The sequence below is a fragment of the Coregonus clupeaformis genome, chromosome 37 (genome assembly GCF_020615455.1).
Source record: "Coregonus clupeaformis isolate EN_2021a chromosome 37, ASM2061545v1, whole genome shotgun sequence".
Classification (NCBI taxonomy): Eukaryota; Metazoa; Chordata; class Actinopteri; order Salmoniformes; family Salmonidae; genus Coregonus; species Coregonus clupeaformis.
Window position 1 is genome coordinate 21,491,027 of NC_059228.1, and position 23,889 is coordinate 21,514,915.

General features: G+C 43.3%; 1 protein-coding gene and 1 non-coding gene across 7 annotated transcripts in view; one reads left to right on the forward strand and one right to left on the reverse strand.

Annotated features, from left to right (window-relative positions):
* LOC121553780 (serine-rich coiled-coil domain-containing protein 2) overlaps positions 1-23,889 on the forward strand; it is an 84,171-nt gene that overhangs the window by 18,364 nt on the left and 41,918 nt on the right. For 4 of the 6 annotated variants that reach the window (XR_005997575.1, XM_041867165.1, XM_041867170.1 and 1 more), the window contains exons 1-3: positions 11,799-11,838; positions 12,312-13,685; positions 13,862-14,067. Coding sequence is in view for 5 of the 6 variants with exons in the window: in XM_041867165.1 (XP_041723099.1) it covers positions 12,365-13,685; positions 13,862-14,067 (1,527 nt within the window). In the remaining variant the exon portion in view is untranslated. Of the gene's footprint in view, positions 1-11,798; positions 11,839-12,311; positions 13,686-13,861; positions 14,068-23,889 lie in introns of those variants that run through there. The other 2 variants (XM_041867166.1, XM_041867167.1) reach the window with 2 other exon arrangements.
* On the reverse strand, positions 22,311-22,386 carry trnae-uuc. Its single transcript has one exon. It is a non-coding gene; the product is annotated as a tRNA-Glu (tRNA).

The following is a 23,889-nucleotide window of genomic DNA, read 5'->3' on the forward strand; positions in this document are numbered from 1 at the left end:
ATGGACCTAATCAAATCAAGCTTTATTTATACAGCACATTTCAGACATGGAATGCAACACAATGTGCTTCACAGGAAAATACAAATAAAAACAATGAAAATAAAAACTGAAATATTTACTACACAAACATAAGAGGATAGAAAACAAAATAATAACAAAAACTGAACAAATCAAAATCTTAACACGTGTATTTTAAGATCTCTTTTAAAAATGTCCACAGTTTCGTCCCCACTCAGGTTCTCTGGCAGGCTATTTCAGAGGCTGGGGGCATAGTAACTAAAGGCTGCCTCTCCATGCCTCTTGTTCCTAGGCTTTGGGATAGTTAAGGCCAGTGCCAGAGGACCTGAGGGACCTACAGGGTACATAACTTAAAAGCATGTCTGACATGTATTGGGGTGCACAATCGTGGATTGATTTAAAAACCAATAGAAAAATAATAATAATTCTAACACTCACAGGTAGCCAGTGCAGAGACCTTAAAACCAGTGTAATGTATGCTCTCCGTCTGGTCTTGGTCAGTACCCGTGCTGCAGCATTCTGTATGTTTTGCAGTTGACCAATGGCTTTCTTGGGTAGACCAGACAGGAGAGCATTACAGAAGTCAAGCCTGCTTGTAATAAAAGCATGGATGAGTCTCTCTGTATCAGCCTGAGAGAGAAACGGCTGCACCTTGGCAATGTTCCTCAGGTGGTAAAAAGCTATTTTGGTCACATTCCTAATGTGTGATTTGAAATAGAGTTCAGCAATCTAAAATAACACCTAGGTTTTTTAACTGGGGTTCTATCTTTATTGCCTGTGAATTAAAATGTGCGGCCAGATTCTCTCTCTGTGCTTTGGCTCCAACAATAAGTACCTCGGTCTTGTCTTGATTTAGCTGGAGGAAGTTGTGAGCCATCCACGTATTTAAATCACTAATACAGTCTAATAATTTATCAGTGGAGCTAATATCCTCTGGTGACACATGTAAAGTTGTGTATCGTCTGCGTAGCAGTGAAAATCAATGCTGTGCTTTCTGGTAACGCTGCGAGGGGGTAACGTATATAAACTGAACAGTACCGGATCCAAAATCGAACCTTGTGGAACGCGACGTGATACAGTATGTATTTTCTCTGAGTTATGTACATCGAGGGTGACAAAAAACAAACTCTTGACCGGTTAAATAGGTCCTAAACCAATTTAGAACTGTACCGGAGAGGACAACCCACCTCTCCATTCTGTCCAGAAGGACATCATGGTCAACAGTGTCAAATGCAGCACTTAAATCCAAGAGTACAAGGATGGAGAGCTGTTTGGCATCTGTGTTGGTTCTAAGATCATCTACCACTTTAACTAAGGCGGTCTCTGTGCTGTGGTGTGCCCGAAAACCAGATTGGATTTTTTTTTAAATAGAGTTGGCACATAAAAAATAATTTAGCTGTTTGAAAACCAGAAATTTGCTTAAGAATGGAAGGTTGGAGATTGGCTGAAGAATCTAGATTACTTTTCTTCAGAAGGGGTTTCACCATAGCAGTTTTTAGTGCAGTGGGGAAAGTGCCTGTCAACAGGGAGAGATTAACAATAGCTTGCACTTCTTCAGATATGCAATTAAACACTGTTGTGATATCACTTTCCTGAGCATGTCTGTGTCAACCAGGGAAATTAAATCCATAGTGCCTTTGCGTGATAGGCTAGGACACATATCATCAAACTTCTCATCAGGTCTTGCTTGACTCATACCAAGCCTAATGTTGGTTATCTTATCTCTGAAATATGCCACAAACTCATCACATTTAATGTGGAGGAAAGTTCACATAGGTTTGCGGGGGTAGGATTTATCAGGCCATCAATGGTCGAGAAGAGCACTCTCGAATTATTTTGATTATTAGTGATCAAGTTAGAAAAATGAGCCCGTCTAATTGCCTTGTTATATATGCCAAGTTGCTCTCTCAGAATATTGTAATGGACCTGCAACTTTGACTTTCTCTACTTCCGCTCTGCCTTTCTGCAATTTCTCTTTAATTTATTAGTTTCCTCACTCATCCAAGGGGCTCTTCCGTTTTGGATGTGGCCTTTTTCAACTTTAATGGAGCTATGGCATCAATGGTTGCCCTTAATTTGCTATTAAAATCATCACAAGAGGAAGGCAGAATAGGTGATGGAGTATTGTTCATACTCAATAAAATATGTAGCAACTTCAGAGGTAAGATAGCATTTCTTAATAATGCATTCAGTATTACCCTGTGCTATGGGCAACAAGGTAGTACAAAATACACAGTGGTGATCAGATAAAGCACCATCATCAATAGAGGATATGTCAATAGAAAGCCCCTTGGTAATAACCAGGTCTAGAGTATGGCCGCAGTTATTGGTGGGCCCAGTAACATGTTGGATAATGTAGCTCAGTTGGTAGAGCATGGCGTTTGCAACGCCAGGGTTGTGGGTTCGATTCCCACCGTGGGCCAGTATGAAAAAAATAAAATAAAAACGTATGCACTCACTGACTGTAAGTCGCTCTGGATAAGAGCATCTGCTAAATGACAAAAATGTAAATGTAAATAAAGTCCATAGCGCTCAAAAGATTCATAAATTCAATGGCCTTGGAGTCAGTCTCTTTGTCAACATGAATATTAAAATCACCCAACACAATGATTTAATCATAGTTTTCAAGGACAATAGACAATAGTTCAGAGAAATCAGTAAAGAAAGTGGGGCAGTGCTTTGGTGGATGTTTTCCAGTGATGAAGACATGGATGTCTCATGGTATGTTGGGGTATACAAAATAGGTCAACTTTATGGTCCAAAAAAGTCAATTTTGGAGCACTTCTACAATGGGCAAATATGTAGGGAAGGTTTTGTTCAAATCAAAAGGGGTGCTGTCAAAAAATGATTGAATTTAAATGGATTTCCCCCATAATCTTATCAGACATTGTGGGCCACGTACATAAATGACAAATCCCCCAACCCCTTGCTCAAATGGCCATAGTAAAGCCATTGTAATGTCAGAGCACAAGAGCATATTGTAAAATAAAAATAAAACACTCCAACCAACTTAAAATCAAAACCATCCTGCAGCTGGAATAAATGTGATGTGAAAATAAGCCAAGGTTTTATGTGAATCAAGATGGTGTATGACATCACAGAAGCTTGTAAAGAGTGGATATTGAGGAACATTCTCAATAGTTATTCTGTTTTACTGGGCTTGTCTGGCTGACTGGGGAACAACATGCTACTTAGCATGAAAAGAGAAGGGGACATTTAATTGAAACCAGTGGAGGCTGCTAAGGGGAGGACGGCTCATAATAATGGCTGAAATTGAGTATAATGGCTGGAATGGAGTGAATGGAATGGTATCAAACACATGAAAACCCTACAAAACATGTTTGATACCATTCACTCCATTACGGCATTATTATGAACTGTCCTTCCCTCAGCAGCCTCCACTGATTGACACTGTATCTTTATTAGACCAATAACAGATCCTGTTTACTGGCAGATATCCCTCTGAAATGTGTCTGTAGAGCCCTCTAAAATGGGTTCTCATCGCTATTGCCAAGTTGATATATTTATTTTAGTAGTCACAGTGTGTGCTTGTGACTACTTTCACACTGAGAAATGCTACTTCAGTTTTTCCTGGGTAAATTGTGTGTGAATGGTCTCTTGGTGGCATGTAGCCTTTCTTTCGTTTACAGTACCCTAACCTTGCCACTGTCACTTTCATTGTTCCAAACACTGCCTTGTGTCAGAGACTTATGTGTGGAGTATGCTACACCTCTCTTACATGTTCTGCCCTGCTACCTCCCTCCTTTAGGAGCAGGGTGGGCTCCTAAAAGACGCAGGGTGGGCTCCCTTTGGGATACCAAGAACTGGCACGCTATTGTTCTCGGGGGACCACTGATTTTACAACTTGCATTTGAGAACAATTTAAATTAGTTTCAGCGAACCGTCTGGTTCATGCACTGGGGTTTGAGAAACACTAATGGAGGTCTCTCTTTTACACAGCCTTCTGTTTGTAGAGCCAGTGGAAGGAGGCCATGTCCAGATTTGGATGAACTACTGAGTCTGGGTTAGACTGACAGGGTCGTGTTGCATGGGTGGCTGTGCGTGTACAGACTGTGGAGCCTGGCTCAGAGAGGACGTAGGAGAGGCCATGGTCTACTGTAACCACCTGGAAACTAGGACCGGGACTATACCAGTATCGCAATATTTCTTTCCATGGCAAAAATGAAAAGACGAAGCAGACCTAACTCTTTGGCCCTCTAAAAACCTTTTCTATGTCAAATATTGTCTGCTATAGCTAGAAAAATAAACACGTGACTCTGGAAGACAACATAATGATGTATGTTTCCAACATTAGGGCTGTTTTCCTAAATAAGTTATATCTGCTTTGTGCTTTGTTTCCTTGCTATGATACTAACGAGTATCGTCATACTGGTATCATCCCGGCCCTATTGGAAACCAGTGCCAAGGCCCATTAATGGAAAGAAGATACAGCTTGATAACCCAGTTTCCCCCTCCCTTTTCCTATCTATTCCCTCCTTCATTGCGTAGCGCCCTTATGACTTAGCTCTTAGTATCCAGACAGAGGTTGGTTGGGTGTGTTTGTGTTTGTGATGAAGATAGAAGAGAGACACTTCTATAAAGAGGAAGCCTAGTGGTTATTGGTCGCTCTTGTACTCAGACCTATTGGCAGATAGTGGAGACTGGAGAGGCGGGGAGGGTTATGGCAGGGCAGCATGGGATTTTGGAGATGGGGGCCGGGACGGTTGCTGTATGATGCACTCATGCGTAACCCCACTTCCCAATTGATCACAGCCCAGGAGCTGTCATGTGCTATCTGTGTCCATCCTGTTGCTCTAGAAGAATGCTAGTCTGTATTGCAAGGGGGTGTGGACTGATTAGAGGCCAAGGCTGTGTGTGTGTGTGTGTGTGTGTGTGTGTGTGTGTGTGTGTGTGTGTGTGTGTGTGTGTGAGCGAGCGAGAGATTTGCACAATTCAAACCATTTTCTAGGCTTGCTGTATCTCTGCCAGGTGCTAACTGTAGCCTCTGGGTCGGAAATGCGTTCCGGAGAGCTGCACAGCCAAATCGAAAGCTCTCCAAATGCATAAGTGAGTATGGAAAGATCCACTCTCAAAACACACAGATGATGTTGAGATGATGCAGCTGCAGTGCACTCTGATTTAATGGAGGACACATTAAGACATGGCCATGTCTGAGCAGCATGTCTAATCCGTTTGATTTGGATTATGTAGATTACGTTAAACACTACATTAGAGATTTTACTTACAGGTACACCCACCACGTAGTATTACTTTGGCAATTAAATCACATTTTAAAGAGATACTTGCTTTAATAAATTGTTTATATATATATATTCCAGGTGAAGCTGGTTGAGAGAATGCCAAGAGTGTGCAAAGCTGTCATCAAGGCAAAGGGTGGCTATTTGAAGAATCTCAAATATAAAATATATTTTGATTTGTTTAACACTTTTTTGGTTACTACATGATTTTATATGTGTTATTTCATAGTTTTGATGTCTTCACTAGTATTCTAGAATGTAAAAAATATTAAAAATTAAGAAAAACCCTTGAATCAGTAGGTATGTCCAAACATTTGACTGGTAGTGTGTATATATATATATTTTTTTTTTCCCTGGATGGCCTGATCTCTCTGCAAGGTTTCATCAGACTTGATGAGTGTGGACAGAAGGGCAGGTGGTATAGTGTGTCAGTTCAGGGATGTTTATTTACCACAATGCTTTGGGGGAGGGGGCAATGTAGGAGCAGTGAGTGAGTGACAGATGGTGTGTTGGTAACCCTGACTCTATGAACTTCATATACTGCATGTGTGTCAGTCGCCCTGTTTGCTTGCAGTTGCATTGTGTTTCTGTTTAATGAGGCTGTGCTAACATGTTTGTACTGGTCTTAATGCAGGCCACATATTAAGCTGTGAGTTAATGCCTTCAGTACAGCAGCAGTTGTTGGCATTTTTGTCCATGTGAGTGGGTGTATATCGTACATTACAGAGCAGAGAAAATGTGTATTTTACATTTACTGGTCTAGTGATTCTGTTTTGGTAATTCAATTATTGGTGTGAATATTCTTGAAATAAAGTTATTTAAGATATAGTATGTTCTGGCGATGTTACAGGATAAGTACGCACATATCAGGCAGTCTTGCTGGCCAGCTGAAGATGGTCACCGAAGCTGCGTCAGGGTGTGGTCGTGTGTCACTCTGGATGTGAATGGAACCTGGGTGAGCTTGTAGAACTATGACAGCGGTGCATCAGTGAGAAACCCCATATATACCCCTCCTCCCCCACAACCCTGCCCTACCCCCTCCCTGGGCAAAGAGGCTTTGGCTGTGTTGTCTCCAGTGGCTGACCTGATTTATAGGAGTGTGTGTGTGTGTGTGCGAGCGAGGCAGATTAGTGAGGCTGGCAGCAACTCTATTCTCTATTACATTGCAGTGTCAGTTTGGGCTGGTGATGGCACAGTGTGTGCGTGTGGGAATGTGGGTCAATGTGCAGTGTTCCCAGACACACAAACACACACACACACCAGCTTTGTGGATTAATGGCCCAATGTCATCCTTTAGTTTATGTACACTTCTGTAGGTTTTGGTCCAAAACACAAGGATTTATTCTGCAAGTATAGGAAGTGGCACATCAATGGCATAGGGCAGGGATGGGCAACTTTGATAGGGTTGGGGGCCACGAAAAATCTGAACTCATCATGGGGGGCCGCAGTGACTAGCATGTCTGCGTACCTACATCCGTACCCACAAATGCAGTCAGAGCCGGCCCTAGCCTTTTGGGGGCTTTAAGCAAATTTTTGTTGGCCCTCCACCTTTTGACCCAAATTGTTAGCGGCCCCCTTCATGACAGCGGAGAGGAAAATTTCCTGCAATTGTACACATTTTGCCATGGGGCGTAGAGAACATTTTGCAGTTATGAAGCAAGTTTGCTGCGATTCTAAACCTTTTGACGAGGCGAAGAAAATATTTTTTAATTTTATAACACATTTCATGCAATTCTGCTAATTTTGCCATGGGATAGAGAGAAACATTTGCAGTTTTTAATATGATTTCTGAGTGAGAGTAACTAACAAAATCAATGAGGGCCCCCCTGTTGGTGATTTGACCATAATTACTACAAGTGTAGATAGCTGGCTGCTAGACTAACTTGCCAAAAGCAGTTGCTCATCCCTGGTTGAGGGCTATTCCACTCTATCCCACCAAAGCAGGCAGACATTTCAGGTGGTCTTTTCAAACAGCTCGTACACTAAAAGGGCATTATCATAATTTTCACAATTTCACAGTATTATTCCAACCTCATAGTGTGGAAATATATATAAAACACAGGAAAATCACGTTTTTGACTGCACTGGGCCTTTAAACAATCCATACAACTCTATGCCATACAACTCTATGCACAAGGACTACTTTAACAAATGTCAACAAAATCACATTTACTTGAAGAACAGTGCAGTTGCAAAGTTTGTTAACTGAATGACAGTTTGTGCTGTTTCTGTCGTCATTCTGTTACCAAACTTTGCATCTGCACTGTTCTTCAAGTACATTTATTTTTGTAAAAATGTCGTTGGAAATTGTTATATGTAGTCCTTGTGCATAGTTGCATGGTTTGTTTAATTTTGCAATTATTGTTTTTTGTTTGACATACATTTGAAAGTGACAAATTGGAGTCTCAGTGTCCCTCTGTTACTGTGGAATATCCCTTTACCAATAGAGCAGTAGGTATCTGTATGTATTAGGTTAACTAGCACCCTGTATTCTGTGGTTGTGTATGAATACTATGGAAACTCATATTAGTCATCTAGAATGATGTATGTTTGAAGTTAACTGCCAGTTATTACAGGTTTATACAATGGTTTCTCTTTTGACAGCAAATTTGACAGGCTTCTAACTGGAGTCAGAACAAAGACTTCCCAGAACACCCAGGCTGCATGAATTATTTGAATTGAATGGCTATAACTGAAAGAGAATGGAGTTAGGCCTAAACTCACCAATGGCTTAAGCCTGAGTCCCAGCCTCAGTGTCCTACTTGGGATCCTGTCCTGTACTTGGCCAGCCCTCTTGGCACCTTACCCTCAGGTTCTGATGTCAGCATCTCACATGGCTGCACTGTGGGGTTGGGAATGGCAGTTACACATCACTTCAACATTCTATTTCCTTCTATTAACACATTTCCTCTTTACCCCATTATGTTCTGAAATTGACCAACTAAAACTTCCCTGGAGTTTCCTCTTGAGCCACTATAGTTCACATAACTATCTGGAATTTACCCTTTTGAGGGATTTCTCTGATGATGGACAATGAAAAAACAATGGTGCCAGTGTGCATGGCCCTTGGACGAGCAACGCAGTGTAGCAGTTTATCCGTGCTCATGAAGGAAATAGACCATACTTGTCACAATATCCCAGTGTCAGATAAGCCGGACATGCAAATTCCCCTCCTCCACAATCTTCTGACCTTCTTAAGGGGACCGGCACATATATCAGCAGCAGCAAGGAATTAAGAACAGCCCTTATCATTGTCATTATGAAGTGACCTGCTTTGTGCCTCTGTGTGTGTGTCAAATCAAATCAAAGCACATTTTATTGGTCACATACACGTGTTTAGCAGATGTTTTTGCGGGTGTAGCGAAATGCTTGTGCTTCTAGCTCCGACAGTGCAGTAATATCTAACAAGTAATATCTAACGATTTCACAACATATACCCAATACACACAAATCTAGTAAGGAATGGAATTTAAGAATATATACATATATGGACAAGCAATGACAGAGCGGCATGGACTAAGATACAGTAGAATATTATAGAACAGAATGCAGTATATACATATGAGATGAGTAGTGCAAGATATGTAAACATTATTAAAGTGGCCAGTGATTCCAATAGGCAGCAGCAGCCTCTAATGTGTGTGTGTGTGTGTGTGTGTGTGTGTGTGTGTGTGTGTGTGTGTGTGTGTGTGTGTGTGTGTGTGTGTGTGTGTGTGTGTGCTGAGTCAATGCAGCCTCTGTTCTGGAGCTGATCCAGATTAGTAGTAATGGGTCTGGGAATGGGGAACTGTTGGATAAGGAAGATGAAGGTTCTTTACCAGGTACTGCAAGAAAAGGAAGCTATACCTATAAGCTATACTGGTCCCCTGTAGCTCAGTTGGTAGAGCATGGCTCTTGCAATGCCAGGGTTGTGGGTTCGTTTCTCACGAGGGGCCAGTATGAAAATGTATGCACTAACTGTAAATCGCTCTGGATAAGAGCGTCTGCTAAATGACGTAAATGTAAACGTAAAACTTCCCCCTCCTTTTGAACCAAATATTTATTTATTTAACTAGGAATATATGATTCACTATTATGCCCTACTGTTCTGTGATATCAAAAAGCCTATGGTGTTTTTATGATAAGGTAGCTGTGACTCATCTGTCAGCTTTGTTAAACTGGGGGAAACCCAGAGGTCCCATCTAAACATATCTAAAGTGGTAATGAATAGAGAAGACAATGGGGAAAGTCCACCAGACATCTTTCAAAGTTCATTCTTCATTGTCTGTGGTTTACAAATCTAGCGCTGTAGATTAAGAGGAAAAGACTGATATTCATGAAGTGAAATAACAGACGGTTGTTTCTAGTACTGGACAGTCCAACAAAGGATTCTGTCTATTTTTATTTTATTTTTTTTATTTAACCTTTATTTAACCAGGTAAGCCAGTTGAGAACAAGTTCTCATTTACAACTGCAACCTGGCCAAGATAAAGCAAAGCAGTGCGATAAAAACAACAACACAGAGTTACATATGGGGTAAACAAAACATAAAGTCAAAAATACAACAGAAAATATATATGCAGTGTGTGCGAATGTAGTAAGTTATGGAGGTAAGGCAATAAATAAATAGGCCATAGTGCAAAAATAGTTACAATTTCGTAATTAACACTGGAATGATAGATGTGCAAAAGATGATGTGCAAATAGAGATACTGGGGTGCAAATTAGCAAAATAAATAACAATATGGGGATGAGGTAGTTGGATGGGCTAATTTCAGAATGGCTGTGTACAGGTGCAGTGATCGGTAAGCTGCTCTGACAACTGACGCTTAAAGTTAGTGAGGGAGATAAGAGTCTCCTGCTTCAGAGATTTTTGCAGTTCGTTCCAGTCATTGGCAGCAGAGAACTGGAAGGAATGGCAGCCAAAGGAGGTGTTGGCTTTGGGGATGACCAGTGAGATATACCTGCTGGAGCGCAGACTACGTGTGGGTGTTGCTATGGTGACCAGTGAGCTAAGATAAGACAGGGATTTGCCTAACAGTGATTTATAGATGACCTGGAGCCAGTGGGTTTGGCGACGAATATGTAGTGAGGGCCAGCCAACAAGAGCGTACAGGTCACAATGGTGGGTAGTATATGGGGCTTTGGTGACAAAACGGATGGCACTGTGATAGACTACATCCAATTTGCTGAGTAGAGTGTTGGAGGCTATTTTGTAAATGACATCGGCGAAGTCAAGGATCGGTAGGATAGACAGTTTTACGAGGGCATGTTTGGCAGCATGAGTGAAGGAGGCTTTGTTGCGAAATAGGAAGCCAATTCTAGATTTAACTTTGGATTGGAGATGCTTAATGTGAGTCTGGAAGGAGAGTTTACAGTCTAACCAGACACCTAGGTATTTGTAGTTGTCCACATACTCTAGGTCAGATCCGTCGAGAGTAGTGATTCTAGTCAGGTGGGCGGGTGCAAGCAGCGTTCGGTTGAAGAGCATGCATTTAGTTTTACTAGTGTTTAAGAGCAGTTGGAGGCTACGGAAGGAGTGTTGTATGGCATTGAAGCTCGTTTGGAGGTTTGTTAACACAGTGTCCAATGAAGGGCCAGATGTATACAAAATGGTGTCGTCCGTATAGAGGTGGATCCGAGCGTCACCAGCAGCAAGAGCGACATCATTGATATACACAGAGAATAGAGTCGGCCCGAAAATTGAACCCTGTGGCACCCCCATAGAGACTGCCATAGGTCCAGACAACAGGCCCTCCGATTTGACACACTGAACTCTATCTGAGAAGTAGTTGGTGAACCAGGCGAGGCAGTCATTTGAGAAACCAAGGCTATTTAGTCTGCCAATAATTTAGTCTATCAGGGATTGACTCCAGAATGTCTACTCTTTTCAACTTGCATATCTTTGCATAGAAAAAAAGAACAATGTGTTAGCGTTGATCTTGTGCCAGACTGCCATGCTCGACACAGAACGCTGTAGGGCCGGAATCCTTGTGTCAATGCCGGTATCCTGTCTAGTCATTGACCCAATTTAATTATTACTAATCTAGGAATCATGACATCATGTCATTGTCTGTCTCACTGCTACAACATACTGAACAAAAATATAAACCCAACATGTAAAGGGTTGGTCCCATGTTTCATGAGCTGAAATAAAAAATCCCCTAAATTTTCCATACGCACAAATAGCTTATTTCTCCAAAATGTTGTGCACAAATTTGTTTATATCCCTGGTAGTGAGCATTTCTCCTTTACCAATATAATCCATCCACCAGACAAGTGTGGCATATCAAGAAGCTGATTAAACAGCATGATCATTACACAGGTACACCTTGTGCTGGGGACAATAAAAGGCCACTCTAAAATGTGCAGTCGTACAATTGGCATGCTGACTTCAGGAATGTCCACCAGAGCTGTTGCCGGAGAATATAATGTTAATTTCTCTACCATAATCTGCCTCCAACGTCGTTTTAGAGAATTTGGCAGTACATCCAACAGGCCTCACAACTCAAGCCCAAGACCTCCACATCCGGCTTCTTCACCTGCGGGATCGTCTGAGGGGGGATGCTGAGGAGTATTTCTCTGTAAGAAAGGCCTATGCCCACCCCAGTCTGTGCCCCTGCCCAGTTATGTGAAATCCATAGATTAGGGCCTTATATGAACTGTAACTCAGTAAAATCTTTGAAATTGTTACATGTTGCGTTTATATTTTTGTTCAGTATACTATCTTTCATCCATTAATTTAATTAAATCTTCATTAAACTGGAAACTTTTGGAGATGTTATTATTTTGCAGGAATGATTTGGCAACACGCAGAGGCTTTTGAAAGTAATGCTAGCAAACATGTTTAGGCCTTGATAATCTTTAGATTTATAGATGTATCAGACTGTTGTTGTAAGACATTGCTAAAAAAAAATGTTTTCACACGCATACATGAAAGTATGTCATTTTTAGCTCTCACCTTCTCCCTCTCCCCCTCGCTCCTCTCCCCATCTCTCCCCTCTCTCTCCCTATCTCCCCCTCGCTCTCCTTCTCTCCCCCTCTCTCTCTCTCTCAGCAGCCCTGTGTGATACTGTCTACTGTGCACCTCTATGACTGTGCTGGCAGCTGATGGAAGAGAAGGCTCCCATCAAGCCTGCCATGGTGTCCAGACTGCCTAAGTTCGGTGTCCGCCCCGCCAGCCCCCTGCCCAATGGAACCACCCAGCCCACCCCTCCACCCCAAGACGGCAAGACCACCCCCCCAGCAAGACCCAATGGGGTGGTCCGCGCCTCCTCCTTCTCTCTAAAATGGAGGAAAGACGGTGGTAGTACTCCGACCACCCCCACTAGCCCTGAAGGTGATGCATGCCCAAAGGAGGGAGGGGACAAGCCCAAGACTCAGCACTCCACATGGGGGAAGGAGATCAAGAAACCCTCCGCATCCACCCCTAAGCAGGTCAGGAGGTCTGGTTCGTCTGTGTCCTCTACTTCCAGCCCCAGGGCCATCCCCCGCCAACCAGAAAAAAACAGCCCCAAGGCAGGGCCCAGACAGGGGCAGAGCACCTCCCTCAGTGGAGGCTCCAAACTAGGCCAGAATGGAGCTACTGATTGTTCAGGACGGTCAGTCTCTGGGCTGGTGAGGCTGCGGGCCAGCTCCAGCTCCCCGCGCAGCAGCTCGAGAGATAGCCTGTCCCAGTCAAGTGACAGCCTCAAGTCCCTCACTCTGGACAACATGGTGCGCTCGCAGAGTTTCACCCACTTCAAGCAGATCCCATCCCCGACCAACTTGCCCATGGCACGCTCCTTCTCCTTTAACCGGGCAGTGGAGCTGGCCAAGCCTCTGGCCAACACCCAGCTACAACCACCCAGGACCAACCACATCAAACCCCACCAGCTGTCGAATGGGAGGCTGGGCCTGGGGATGGGCCTCAGCCTGGGGACAAGTCTGGGGGGGCTTCAGTATCCTAGGAGCCTCTCTTCAGCCTGCTCCCCCTCCACAACCCCTAGTGGCCTGAAAAAGCCTCTTCTCCCGAACTGTGTTCTGAACAAGCCCTCTGCTCTGGGCTATAGACTGACGCGGCCTGGGCAGGTCAAGCAGCAGAAACCCCTGTTTACAGGGAGGGTGAAGGGGGAGGTCAGGGCTGGAGGGGTGGGGGAAGGGGATAGGGCAGAGTCGCCCCCCCTCACCCTCACCCCAGATCCCCTCAGTGACAGTGACAGGACCTCAGGGGGGCAGCTCAGGGGGACAGGGGAGGGGCTAGAGGACATGTCTCTCTCCTCAGCCTCATCTCTCTCTCGAGGAGACACCAGCGAGGAGTTCTTGGATGACTTTGATAACCTGGCTGACGGGGATGTCCCAGACAACAGGACGAGAGGTAGTATTGCCACTCAGACCCGCCTGCGGAGCTTCCTGAATGAGACCATGGACTGGGATGGGATGGGCCTCTCAGGTAACATTAAAATAAAAAACACCTGCTAAAATCATCTTCTGCTGTTGTGATTTGTTACTACTAGTTGCCACAATTAACCGCTCTAGAGCTTTGATAACAGTGCTTCAGTTCCGTCATTTCTGATAGTGAGTAAAATGTACAGTATGAAATGTTTGGCCTGTGTGTCCCCTGTGCAGGGCGGAAGGAGGAAGTGGGGGTGAGGACAGCCCTTGGCATCCTGCCCCCAGAGAGGGGAGACTTCCTTCAGGGCTCGTCTCAGGAGCTGTCCCCCTCCAACAGCTCGGGGGGCACCTACATGTGGGACGAGGAGGATCTGGAGCCCCTCGGACCCAGGACGCACCCTTGTGAGAGCTATGATGACTCAGACCGCCTCAACAGCATGGTGAGTCAACGCTTGGTTTGCCCCAGGGTAACAAATTCATACGGAAACACCCATATTTACTTGGCTGGTCAGATACAGTCAGAACATAGAGAGAGTCATTGTTTAGAAAAACTGACAATATTGTTGGAGGGTTTTATTGTCCGCAATTGCCTTGTCTTCCGCTTAGCATACACTTGATATAGTATCACTGACTAGTAATGACATACTGTCATTTCTGTATGACGCACAGTACAGTACAAAGTTATTTCATCAGATTGACTAGTGTTGGTTTTCACCAGAGGCCTGAGACAGTGTGTACCTTTGACCCTATTGTGTCAGTCCAGTCCTCCCAGCAGGAGCTACCTGCTTCATTCTATTAATTGATCCCGCTGCTAAAGATTCAGTTAAATTAGATCCTTAATTAGGGATTAGGAGAACAAAGACTCAGGGTAGAAAGGGAGGGTGAATGCCAAAGCTGCCAGCCACCCACTCCCAACCAAGGTCTCACTCCCACGGGGTTCCCAGATTCTGGAATGTCTGCATAGCTCCTTACAAGCCACATATGATCATATGATCTCCTGGAGATAATCGGACAGTTTTTTCTGTTTTCCTCTCAGTGTTCCAGTGCCATTGGCTCTGGAATGTTTAACGAGCTTAATGACGGGGATTTGAAAGAGTTAATCAGCTTAGTCTTTTCTTCCCTTCCTCTGGGGTTTACCATTACATGAAGACACAGAACTGTTGACCGAACAGTAGTGCATAGACTGAGACTGAGACAGTGTGTATTGGGGAGAGAGCTGTCTGGGGATGCCAACTGTTCTGAGTGGGTGTGAGTGACTCTAATATAATAATAATATTTAGCAGACGCTTTTATCCAAAGCGCCTTATAGTCATGCATGCATACATTTTACATGTGGGTGGCTTCGGGAATCGAACCCACAATCGAACTGAGCCATAAATCATTGTACTGATACAATGACATTCATGTGTCTGGTAAGCCTAGTAAAGGGTCCATCTAACATACTGTGTCCTAATTGTTTGGCCTATTAGGTCAAAGCACCCTTGATATGTGCTGCATTTGTTTGGAACATGTGATTCAGAGCAAACACAGCAAAGTAAAGCATGTATGTAGGGCGCCACCTTGTGGCCAAGGCTATTTGTTACACCAATAAAGAAGTGTAGATTGGAGTAGAACAGGGGTCTCCAAGAGGTCGATCTCCAGCTACCAGTAGCTCTCAGACCACCCTTGAGCAGCTTGCCAAACAATTCTGAAAGTACATACATTTTTCACGTGTTCCACCGCAAACTGTCATAAACAAATCTCTCAAGTACAGTTGAAGTCAGAAGTTTACACACATTTTTACATTTACATTTTAGTCATTTAGTAGACGCTCTTATCCAGAGCGACTTACAGTTAGTGAATACATATATTTATTTTTGTATACTGGCCCCCCGTGGGAATCGAACCCACAACCCTGGCGTTGCAAACGCCATGCTCTATCAACTGAGCTACATCCCTGCCGGCCATTCCCTCCCCTACCCTGGACGACGCTGGGCCAATTGTGCGCCGCCCATGAGTCTCCCGGTCGCGGCCGGCTGCGACAGAGCCTGGATTCGAACCAGGATCTCTAGTGGCACAGTTAGCACTGCGATGCAGTGCCTTAGACCACTGCACCACTCAGGAGACGACACACACCTTAGCCAAATACATTTAAACTCAGTTTTTCACAATTCCTGACATTTAATCCTAGTAACAATTCCCTGTTTTAGGTCAGTTAGGATCACCACTTTATTTTAAGAATGTGAAATGTCAGAATAATAGTAGAGAGAAGGATTTATTTCAGCTTTTATTTCTTTCATCACATTCCCAGTGGGTCAGAAGTTTACATACACTCAATTAGTATTTGGTAGCATTGCCTTTTAAATTGTTTAACTTGGGTCAAACGTGTCGGGTAGCCTTCCACAAGCTTCCCAAAATAAGTTGGGTGAATTTTGGCCCATTCCTCCTGACAGAGCTGGTGTAACTGAGTCAGGTTTGTAGGCCTCCTTGCTCACACACACTTTTTCAGTTCTACCCACAAATGTTCTATAGGATTGAGGTCAGGGCTTTGTGATGGCCACTCCAATACCTTGACTTTGTTGTCCATTTTGCCACAACTTTGGAAGTATGCTTGGGGTCATTGTCCATTTGGAAGACCCATTTGCGACCAAGCTTTAACTTTCTGACTGATGTCTTGAGATGTTGCTTCAATATATCCACATAATTGTCCTTCCTCATGATGCCATCTATTTTGTGAAGTACACCAGACCCTCCTGCAGCAAAGCACCCCCAGAGCATGATGCTGCCACCCCCGTGCTTCACGGTTGGGATGGTGTTCTTCGGCTTGCAAGCGTCCCCCTTTTTCCTCCAAACGTAACGATGGTCATTATGGCTAAACAGTTCTATTTTTGTTTCATCAGACCAGAGGACATTCCCCCCAAAAGTACGATCTTTGTCCCCATGTGCAGTTGCAAACCGTAGTCTGACTTTTTTATGGCGGTTTTGGAGCAGTGGCTTCTTCCTTGCTGAGTGGCCTTTCAGGTTATGTCGATATAGGACTCGTTTTACTGTGGATATAGATACTTTTGTACCTGTTTCCTCCAGCATCTTCACAAGGTCCTTTGCTGTTGTTCTGGGATTGATTTGCACTTTTCGCACCAAAGTACGTTCATCTCTAGGAGACAGAACGCGTCTCCTTCCTGAGCGGTATGACGGCTGCGTGGTCCCATGGTGTTTATACTTGCGTACTGTTGTTTGTACAGATGAACATGGTACCTTCAGGCATTTGGAAATTGCTCCCAAGGATGAACCACACTTGTGGAGGTCTACAATTGTTTTTCTGAGGTCTTGGCTGATTTCTTTAGATTTTCCCATGATGTCAAGCAGAGAGGCACTGAGTTTTTAAGGTAGGCCTTGAAATACATCCACATGGACACCTCCAATTGACTCAAATGATGTCAATTAGCCTATCAGAAGCTTCTAAAGCCATTACATCATTTTCTGGAATTTAAAGGCACAGTCAACTTAGTGTATGTAAACTTCTGACCCACTGGAATTGTGATGCAGTGAATTATAAGTGAAATAATCTGTCTGTTAACAATTGTTGGAAAAATTACTTGTGTCATGCACAATGTAGATGTTCTAACCGACTTGCCAAAACAATAGTTTGTTAACAAGAAATTTGTGGAGTGGTTGAAAAACGAGTTTTAATAACTCCAACCTAAGTGCATGTAAACTTCCGACTTCAACTGTATCTGGCACCGCAAGCTCCCAGCTACTATCTAATCAACGCAACATTGACATTATCCCACCCCTAGTTAGCCACTATTGGCTTAGAAAGCCAAACCTAAAACAATATCTGCCAATTAATTTCCAGCAATGTTGCCCCTGTGTCTGTGTGGTGCATGCGTTTGTTTGTCACTCTGTGTGTAGCCAGCCAGTTCATGTGATAACCGTCTTGTGGGTTGACAGAAATACTTTCCCCAAAACCTTCTCAATTAAATGTTAACTGCAAATAAATGAGTACAGAACCAACGCTAGACCAGCACTTTAAATGGCACATTCCTCACTCACTAAATTTGCAATTAAAGGGCCAGTTGCACAATTAAAGGGGAATTGCACAAAAAAATCTAAATGTGTTAGTTTTCTTCCAGTCCCCCCCCAAAATGGTATTCTAATGTGATTTAAGCATTGACATGGACTCAGAACATCCAATTTTGTTGTTTCTCTATGCATTCCACACTGCCCTTTCCCACCTGGACAAAAGGAACTCCTACGTGAGAATGCTGTTAATTGACTACAGCTCAGCGTTCAACACCATAGTCCCCTCAAATCTCATCACTAAGCTAAGGACCCTGGGACTAAACACCTCCCTCTGCAACTAGAACCTGGACTTCCTGATGCGCCCCCCCCCCCCCCAGGTGGTGAGGGTAGGCAACAACACATCTGAGATGATCGTGGACTACAGAAAAAGGAGGGCCGAGCACGCCCCCATTCTCATCGACGGGGCTGTAGTGGAGCAGGTTGAGAGCTTCAAGTTCCTTGGTGTCCACATCTCCAACAAACTATCATGGTCCAAACGCACCAAGACAGTCGTGAAGAGGGCACGACAATGCCTATTCCCCCTCCTCAGGAGGCTGAAAAGATTTGGAATGGGTCCTCAGATCCTCAAAAAGTTATACAGCTGAATCATCGAGATCATCCTGACTGGTTGCATCACCGCCTGGTATGGCAACTGCTCGGCCTCCGACCGCAAGGCGCCACAGAGGGTAGTGCGTACGGCCCAGTACATCACTGGGCCCAAGCTTCCTGCCATCCAGGTCCCCTATACCAGGCGGTGTCAGAGGAAGGCCCTGAAAATTGCCAGACTCCAGCCACCCTAGTCATAGACTGTTCTCTCTGCTACCGCACGGCAAGCGGTACCGGAGCGCCAAGTCTAGGTCCAAAAGGATCCTTAACAGCTTCTACCCCCAAGCCATAAGACTGCTGAACAGTTAATCAAATGGCTACCCGGACTATTTGCATTGCCCCCTTTTTTGAGCTGCTGCTACTCACTGTTTATTATCTATGCATAGTCACTTTTCCCCTACCTACATATACGTATTACCTCAATTACCTCGACTAACCTGTACCCCCTGCTCATTGACTCGGTGCCGGTACCCCCTGTATATAGCCTCATTGTTATTTTATTGTTGCTCTTTTATTTATTTTTTACTTTAGTTTCTTTAGTAAATATTTTCTTAACTTTCATTTTTCTTAACTGCATTGGTTAAGGGCTTGTAAATAAGCATTTCAGGGTAAGGTCTACACCTGTTGTATTCGGCGCTTGTGACATAACATTTGATTTGAATTGCAATTTTAAGAGTGAAAAATACAACTTTAACATAATTTTGGAAAATATAAAACAGAATCACAGATTTTTATAGGGCCCCCCTTAGAGTTGTTTTTTAACCATTATTTTATGATGTATATTAAAAATAATAATAATCCATTTAGCAGATGCTTTTATCCAAAGCGACTTACAGTCGGGAATGGCCGGCAGGGATGTAGCTCAGTTGGTAGAGCATGGCGTTTGCAACGCCAGTGTTGTGGGTTCGATTCCCACGGGGGGCCAGTATGAAAAAAAGAAAAAAAAGAATGTATGCACTCACTAACTGTAAGTCGCTCTGGATAAGAGCGTCTGCTAAATGACTAAAAAAAACAAAAAAACAATTGAGTGCAGAGGACCACATATTGACAGAAAACATACTGCACTACTTTCTCTTGTACACTAAGGACCTAGGGAAGAGTTGCAGGGGAGAGGAGAAGAGAAGAATGTGCCTATTTGAAAGCTATACATTTTTTTGTCGCTCTGACATGTTTAATTTGTAAAAAGTAGCTCTCATGCTAGAGAAGGTTGGAGACCCCGGAGTAGAAACACAACAACATTCAACACGTTCAATGTGTATCATTAAGTCAATTCCAGAGTAATAGTTCAGATTAAGGTATGACAGAGGGAGACAGAGGAGATAAGTATGACTGGAGTGGGAAAGAGAGAGTCGTCTGCAGACTGATTGACTTTAACAGAAGTCTAACTTTGAGGTGTATCTGGTATATTAGATGATAGAGAGAATTGGCTCATTAAATAGAATGAATAACTTTTTTTCTATAATTGTACTATGTTGGAATATATTAATATACCAGTATGGCACATAGACCAGAAGAAACAAGTAAGATATGCTGGATAATTCCTGGGTATTCCAGAGGGCCTGGTGCCCTGTCCTGAACTAATGTCTACACTTAGTGGACAAATCATTAGGAACACCTGCTCTTTCCATGACATAGACTGACCAGGTGAATCCAGGTGAAAGCTATGATACCTTATTGATGTCACTTGTTAAACCCCCTTCAATCAGTGTAGATGAAGAGAAGTTGCACCCCCTTTAGACAATTGAGACATGGATTGTGTATGTGTGCCATTCAGAGGGTGAAAGGGGGTGCAACTCAATAGTAGGAAGGTGTTCCTAATGTTTTGTACCTCAGTGTAATAATAATAATAATATGCCATTTAGCAGACGCTTTTATCCAAAGCGACTTACAGTCATGCGTGCATACATTTTTGTGTATGGGTGGTCCCGGGGATCGAACCGTAGACAGAAAAGTCTCTTAACAGAGGCAACAGACAGCTGTGATGATCTGTCGTCTGGTGTTGGAGTAACCAGACAAACGTCTTATGATCCTGTGTTGTAAAAGAGCTTCATAACACTAATGAGAACCCAGTCAGATACTCTGTTCTTCCCCAGACAAAACAAATCAGCTTTGTTGTAATACCTCTGTGACTCCACCTGATGGCAGTATGACCTTAAATAGGACATAAAAGTGTGTGTGTGTGGTTGTGGTAAGAGAAATACATCACCTGGTTTCCATGTTTTTCACTGGATGATTTCCTTTAGCCTACTGTTGAGTAGTAGACAGCCAGCTTCCTAATTAGAAGTCCTCCTACCCTTATATTAGAGGTTTTTAATTCATTATAATAGCATTCTATTAATCTCTATTTTAGATGTAAATGGCATGATATTTTGTTGAACTCGAGCGATACTTTTCCGTGCACATCCTGCAGGTTGTTGACACTTCTCTGTTTTGTGGATAACGGCAAAGATATTTGATGTCCTAAATGGGCTATAATAATATGACAACAGCTAATATTTATTTTGCTCGATTTGGTTGCTATAGAAACCATCACTATCATCACAGTGGGAACAAGAATGTAAGTGCATGCATATGCATGGAAAAGTAGCGCTTGAGTCCAACAAAATGAAATATAACATTCCGGATAAAGTTCGGAATGACACGGTTTCATATGTACAACATCTAAAGACCTGCATCACTATACTGGGAGCTTTGCTGTTTCTAAAATGACGTATTTGGGTGTTTTTGGAGATTTTGTTCAGGTTTTCTGCGTCCCCTCATACTGTCCAATGAACCTGAGGAGGTCTTATTGCTGGTGTGGTAAGTTTTTCAAAACCAAATGAAATCATAAGAAAGTGTCTGAACTCTTCTGTAGCCTGCCATTTACATAAAATAGGCAGTGGAAGACATATTGTAGAGTGGTTGTCTGTCATTCTAATGTACCTGAAAATGGCTATTTTCCTCAATGCTGTAACTGATAGACATTGGAATACACAAGCTGAAGCCCTTCTTCCCTTCCCTTCCCTTCCCTTCCCTTCCCTTCCCTTCCCTTCCCTTCCCTTCCCTTCCCTTCCCTTCCCTTCCCTTCCCTTCCCTTCCCTTCCCTTCCCTTCCCTTCCTCTCCTCTCTCTGGCTGTTTATTCCTTATTCCTGCAGGTACCTAGTATTTTCTGTATTTTTATTTGAACTCGGCTTGTCTCATGTGAGACATATCCTCTCAGTAGCAGATCAAACTCCTGACGGCTCTCTGTCTCTAATCCTCGCCTCCTCTCTGACTTCAAAGCCGCAGAGCTGCTGCTTTACTGCTTTATTTATTTGGGTTTAATATTAGGCTTTGTAGCGCTGGGTGGTGACAGCCTAATTCATTAGCAGATAATTGAGCTAGGTGCTTAAGCTTTTCTCTCTGCAGTACACTGCTGTTATAGTACATACACTCAGCAAGCAGACGGTTGTCATATTAGTTGGCTAATACCTAGGCTGCTTTGTTTTCCATGCATAAACTGCCAACATGTCCCTACACTGTCTTGTCTGATATTTAATTTATTTCTTATTGCTCTCTCTTGCCTTCTGTCTTCCCTCTTACTATATGACATACACCTGCATGCATTTAAAGCTGCTATACTGAACCAATGTGTCGTCAGCCAGAGCATGTAGAAACACATTTGATAGTGGTCACTACTGTTTTTTGAAAGTAGCAATTGACGATGATGACGGTGATCTGCGTCAGCCCTATGATTAGTGGGCTCAATGTAGTCATCATATTCTCCTATTGGTTGCTGACCACAGTGGTAACTGTTAGTAACGCCAGTAAATGTGATAGTCAAAGGTCTCCATATAAACTCAATTTAGACTGTCATTTTGTTCCACAACATAAAATTGCCTCCTCTCGTCTCTCCTTATGTCGCCTGTTAGATGTAAACCAGGCTTACTTTTACCTTGCTGCTTTTGGGTTTGTCGAATTGATTATTTACATTTACATTTTAGTCATTTAGCAGACGCTTTTATCCAGAGCGACTTACAGTTAGTGAGTGCATACATTATTAATTTTTTTTCATACTGGCCCCCCGTGGGAATCGAACCCACAACCCTGGCGTTGAAAGCGCCATGCTCTACCAACTGAGCTACACGGGGCCCATGATTATGAAGTTGATAAAAGCAGGCAAGGTAAGGTAAGGCATGCAGGAACCTGGTTGAAGGAGGTATAATGAAGACAGAGGGTAATGAAAAGAGTGGAAGATGAATCCGTCACTCACTCATCCCCGTAGCTCTGTCGGCATCAGCGGGAGATGACAGGAGGATGAAAATGGAAAGAAGATGGAGAGATTAATAATTAATTATGAAAGGCCCAATTCCCTCATGCCAAGTACAAAGAGACACCGTATCAGAACACACACACACACACCAAATACTCGCACCACTTTAACACTGTCCATAAATACAAAACACTGTAAACAGTAGTGTCGTTTCAAGTAATTTATTATAGTCAGCTAGATGGACAACAGTGTCTTGTCATTTAGCATAAATCCGACCGACCGCCGCCGCTCTCATCCCGTATTCACACACTAGCGTCAGAATCCACTTCTGCTTCCGCAAATGAAAGCGTGCATATAATGTCCCCCCCTTTTCCCATTTGAAATCTGGATGAATTTAAACCGATCTACACCGACCATTGCCCCTCCAACACATTCTGGTGAACATGTCACCAGAAGCAGACAAAATAGAGCAGTGATCTATTTTCCACCACTTCTGCCGCCCATATGACCATCAGTTCCACTCCGCTGGGCAAAGCGGAATTAAAACGTTGACTCTCTATGGTGGTCAATGCGGATTCCGCTTCGAATCCGCTTTTTGGAACGTTTCTGCTGCGAGTTTCTGAATGCGAGGTCACTGTAGGCAGTCAGAGGGCAAATGATCCTGGCACCGGATTATTTCCTGACTGGAATAGCTGCATCTAATGGAAAATGTGAAAGTTCTTCTTGTTTTCTCATGATTTCGAAGGTCTTTCAAATGTAGCTGTTATAAAAAACAAAGGTTTAAAATGTACAAGGGAAACCTTTGCCTATCACCTTTAACCATCCAAACCCTAAATATCCCAACCTAAAGCAGCATAGCTGACCTTAGATCAGTGCTATGGGGCCATCTCTCCTTAAATCTCTCTTTTCTGCCCAAGTCAGTATCATCCTATTGTCCTTGGAAGGGAAGTTCTGCTCTCATCAATCTCTCTAACACTCTCTGTGCTCACAGTGACCCTCTAATTGTCCCTGTAAAAGTCAATAAGCCCTTTGCAGCAATGGCTGCCTAGATTACCCCACATTACATCCTTTATAGAACCACAGAGAATGGTCATATGCAGTTGGCTATAGCCTGAGAATTGGGTTTGGGGGATATGCATTAGTTCAAGAGCAGTAAATGAGTCGAATAATTGGATTACAAGGAAGTGCTTTCATTGTAGAGGAAGAGGACATATTTTATATTTAAAGGACAAGCTTAGTGCTTTCAACTCAGAACTTCAGTGTAGAATAGGGTCAACATAATGTCATTGTGGAGGCGTTGCAGAGTCACACTCACAAATAGGTTAGTCCGACTTTATTTGGAGATACTGTATTGGTCTTTTATGAAAGAAACCATTTTGAAAT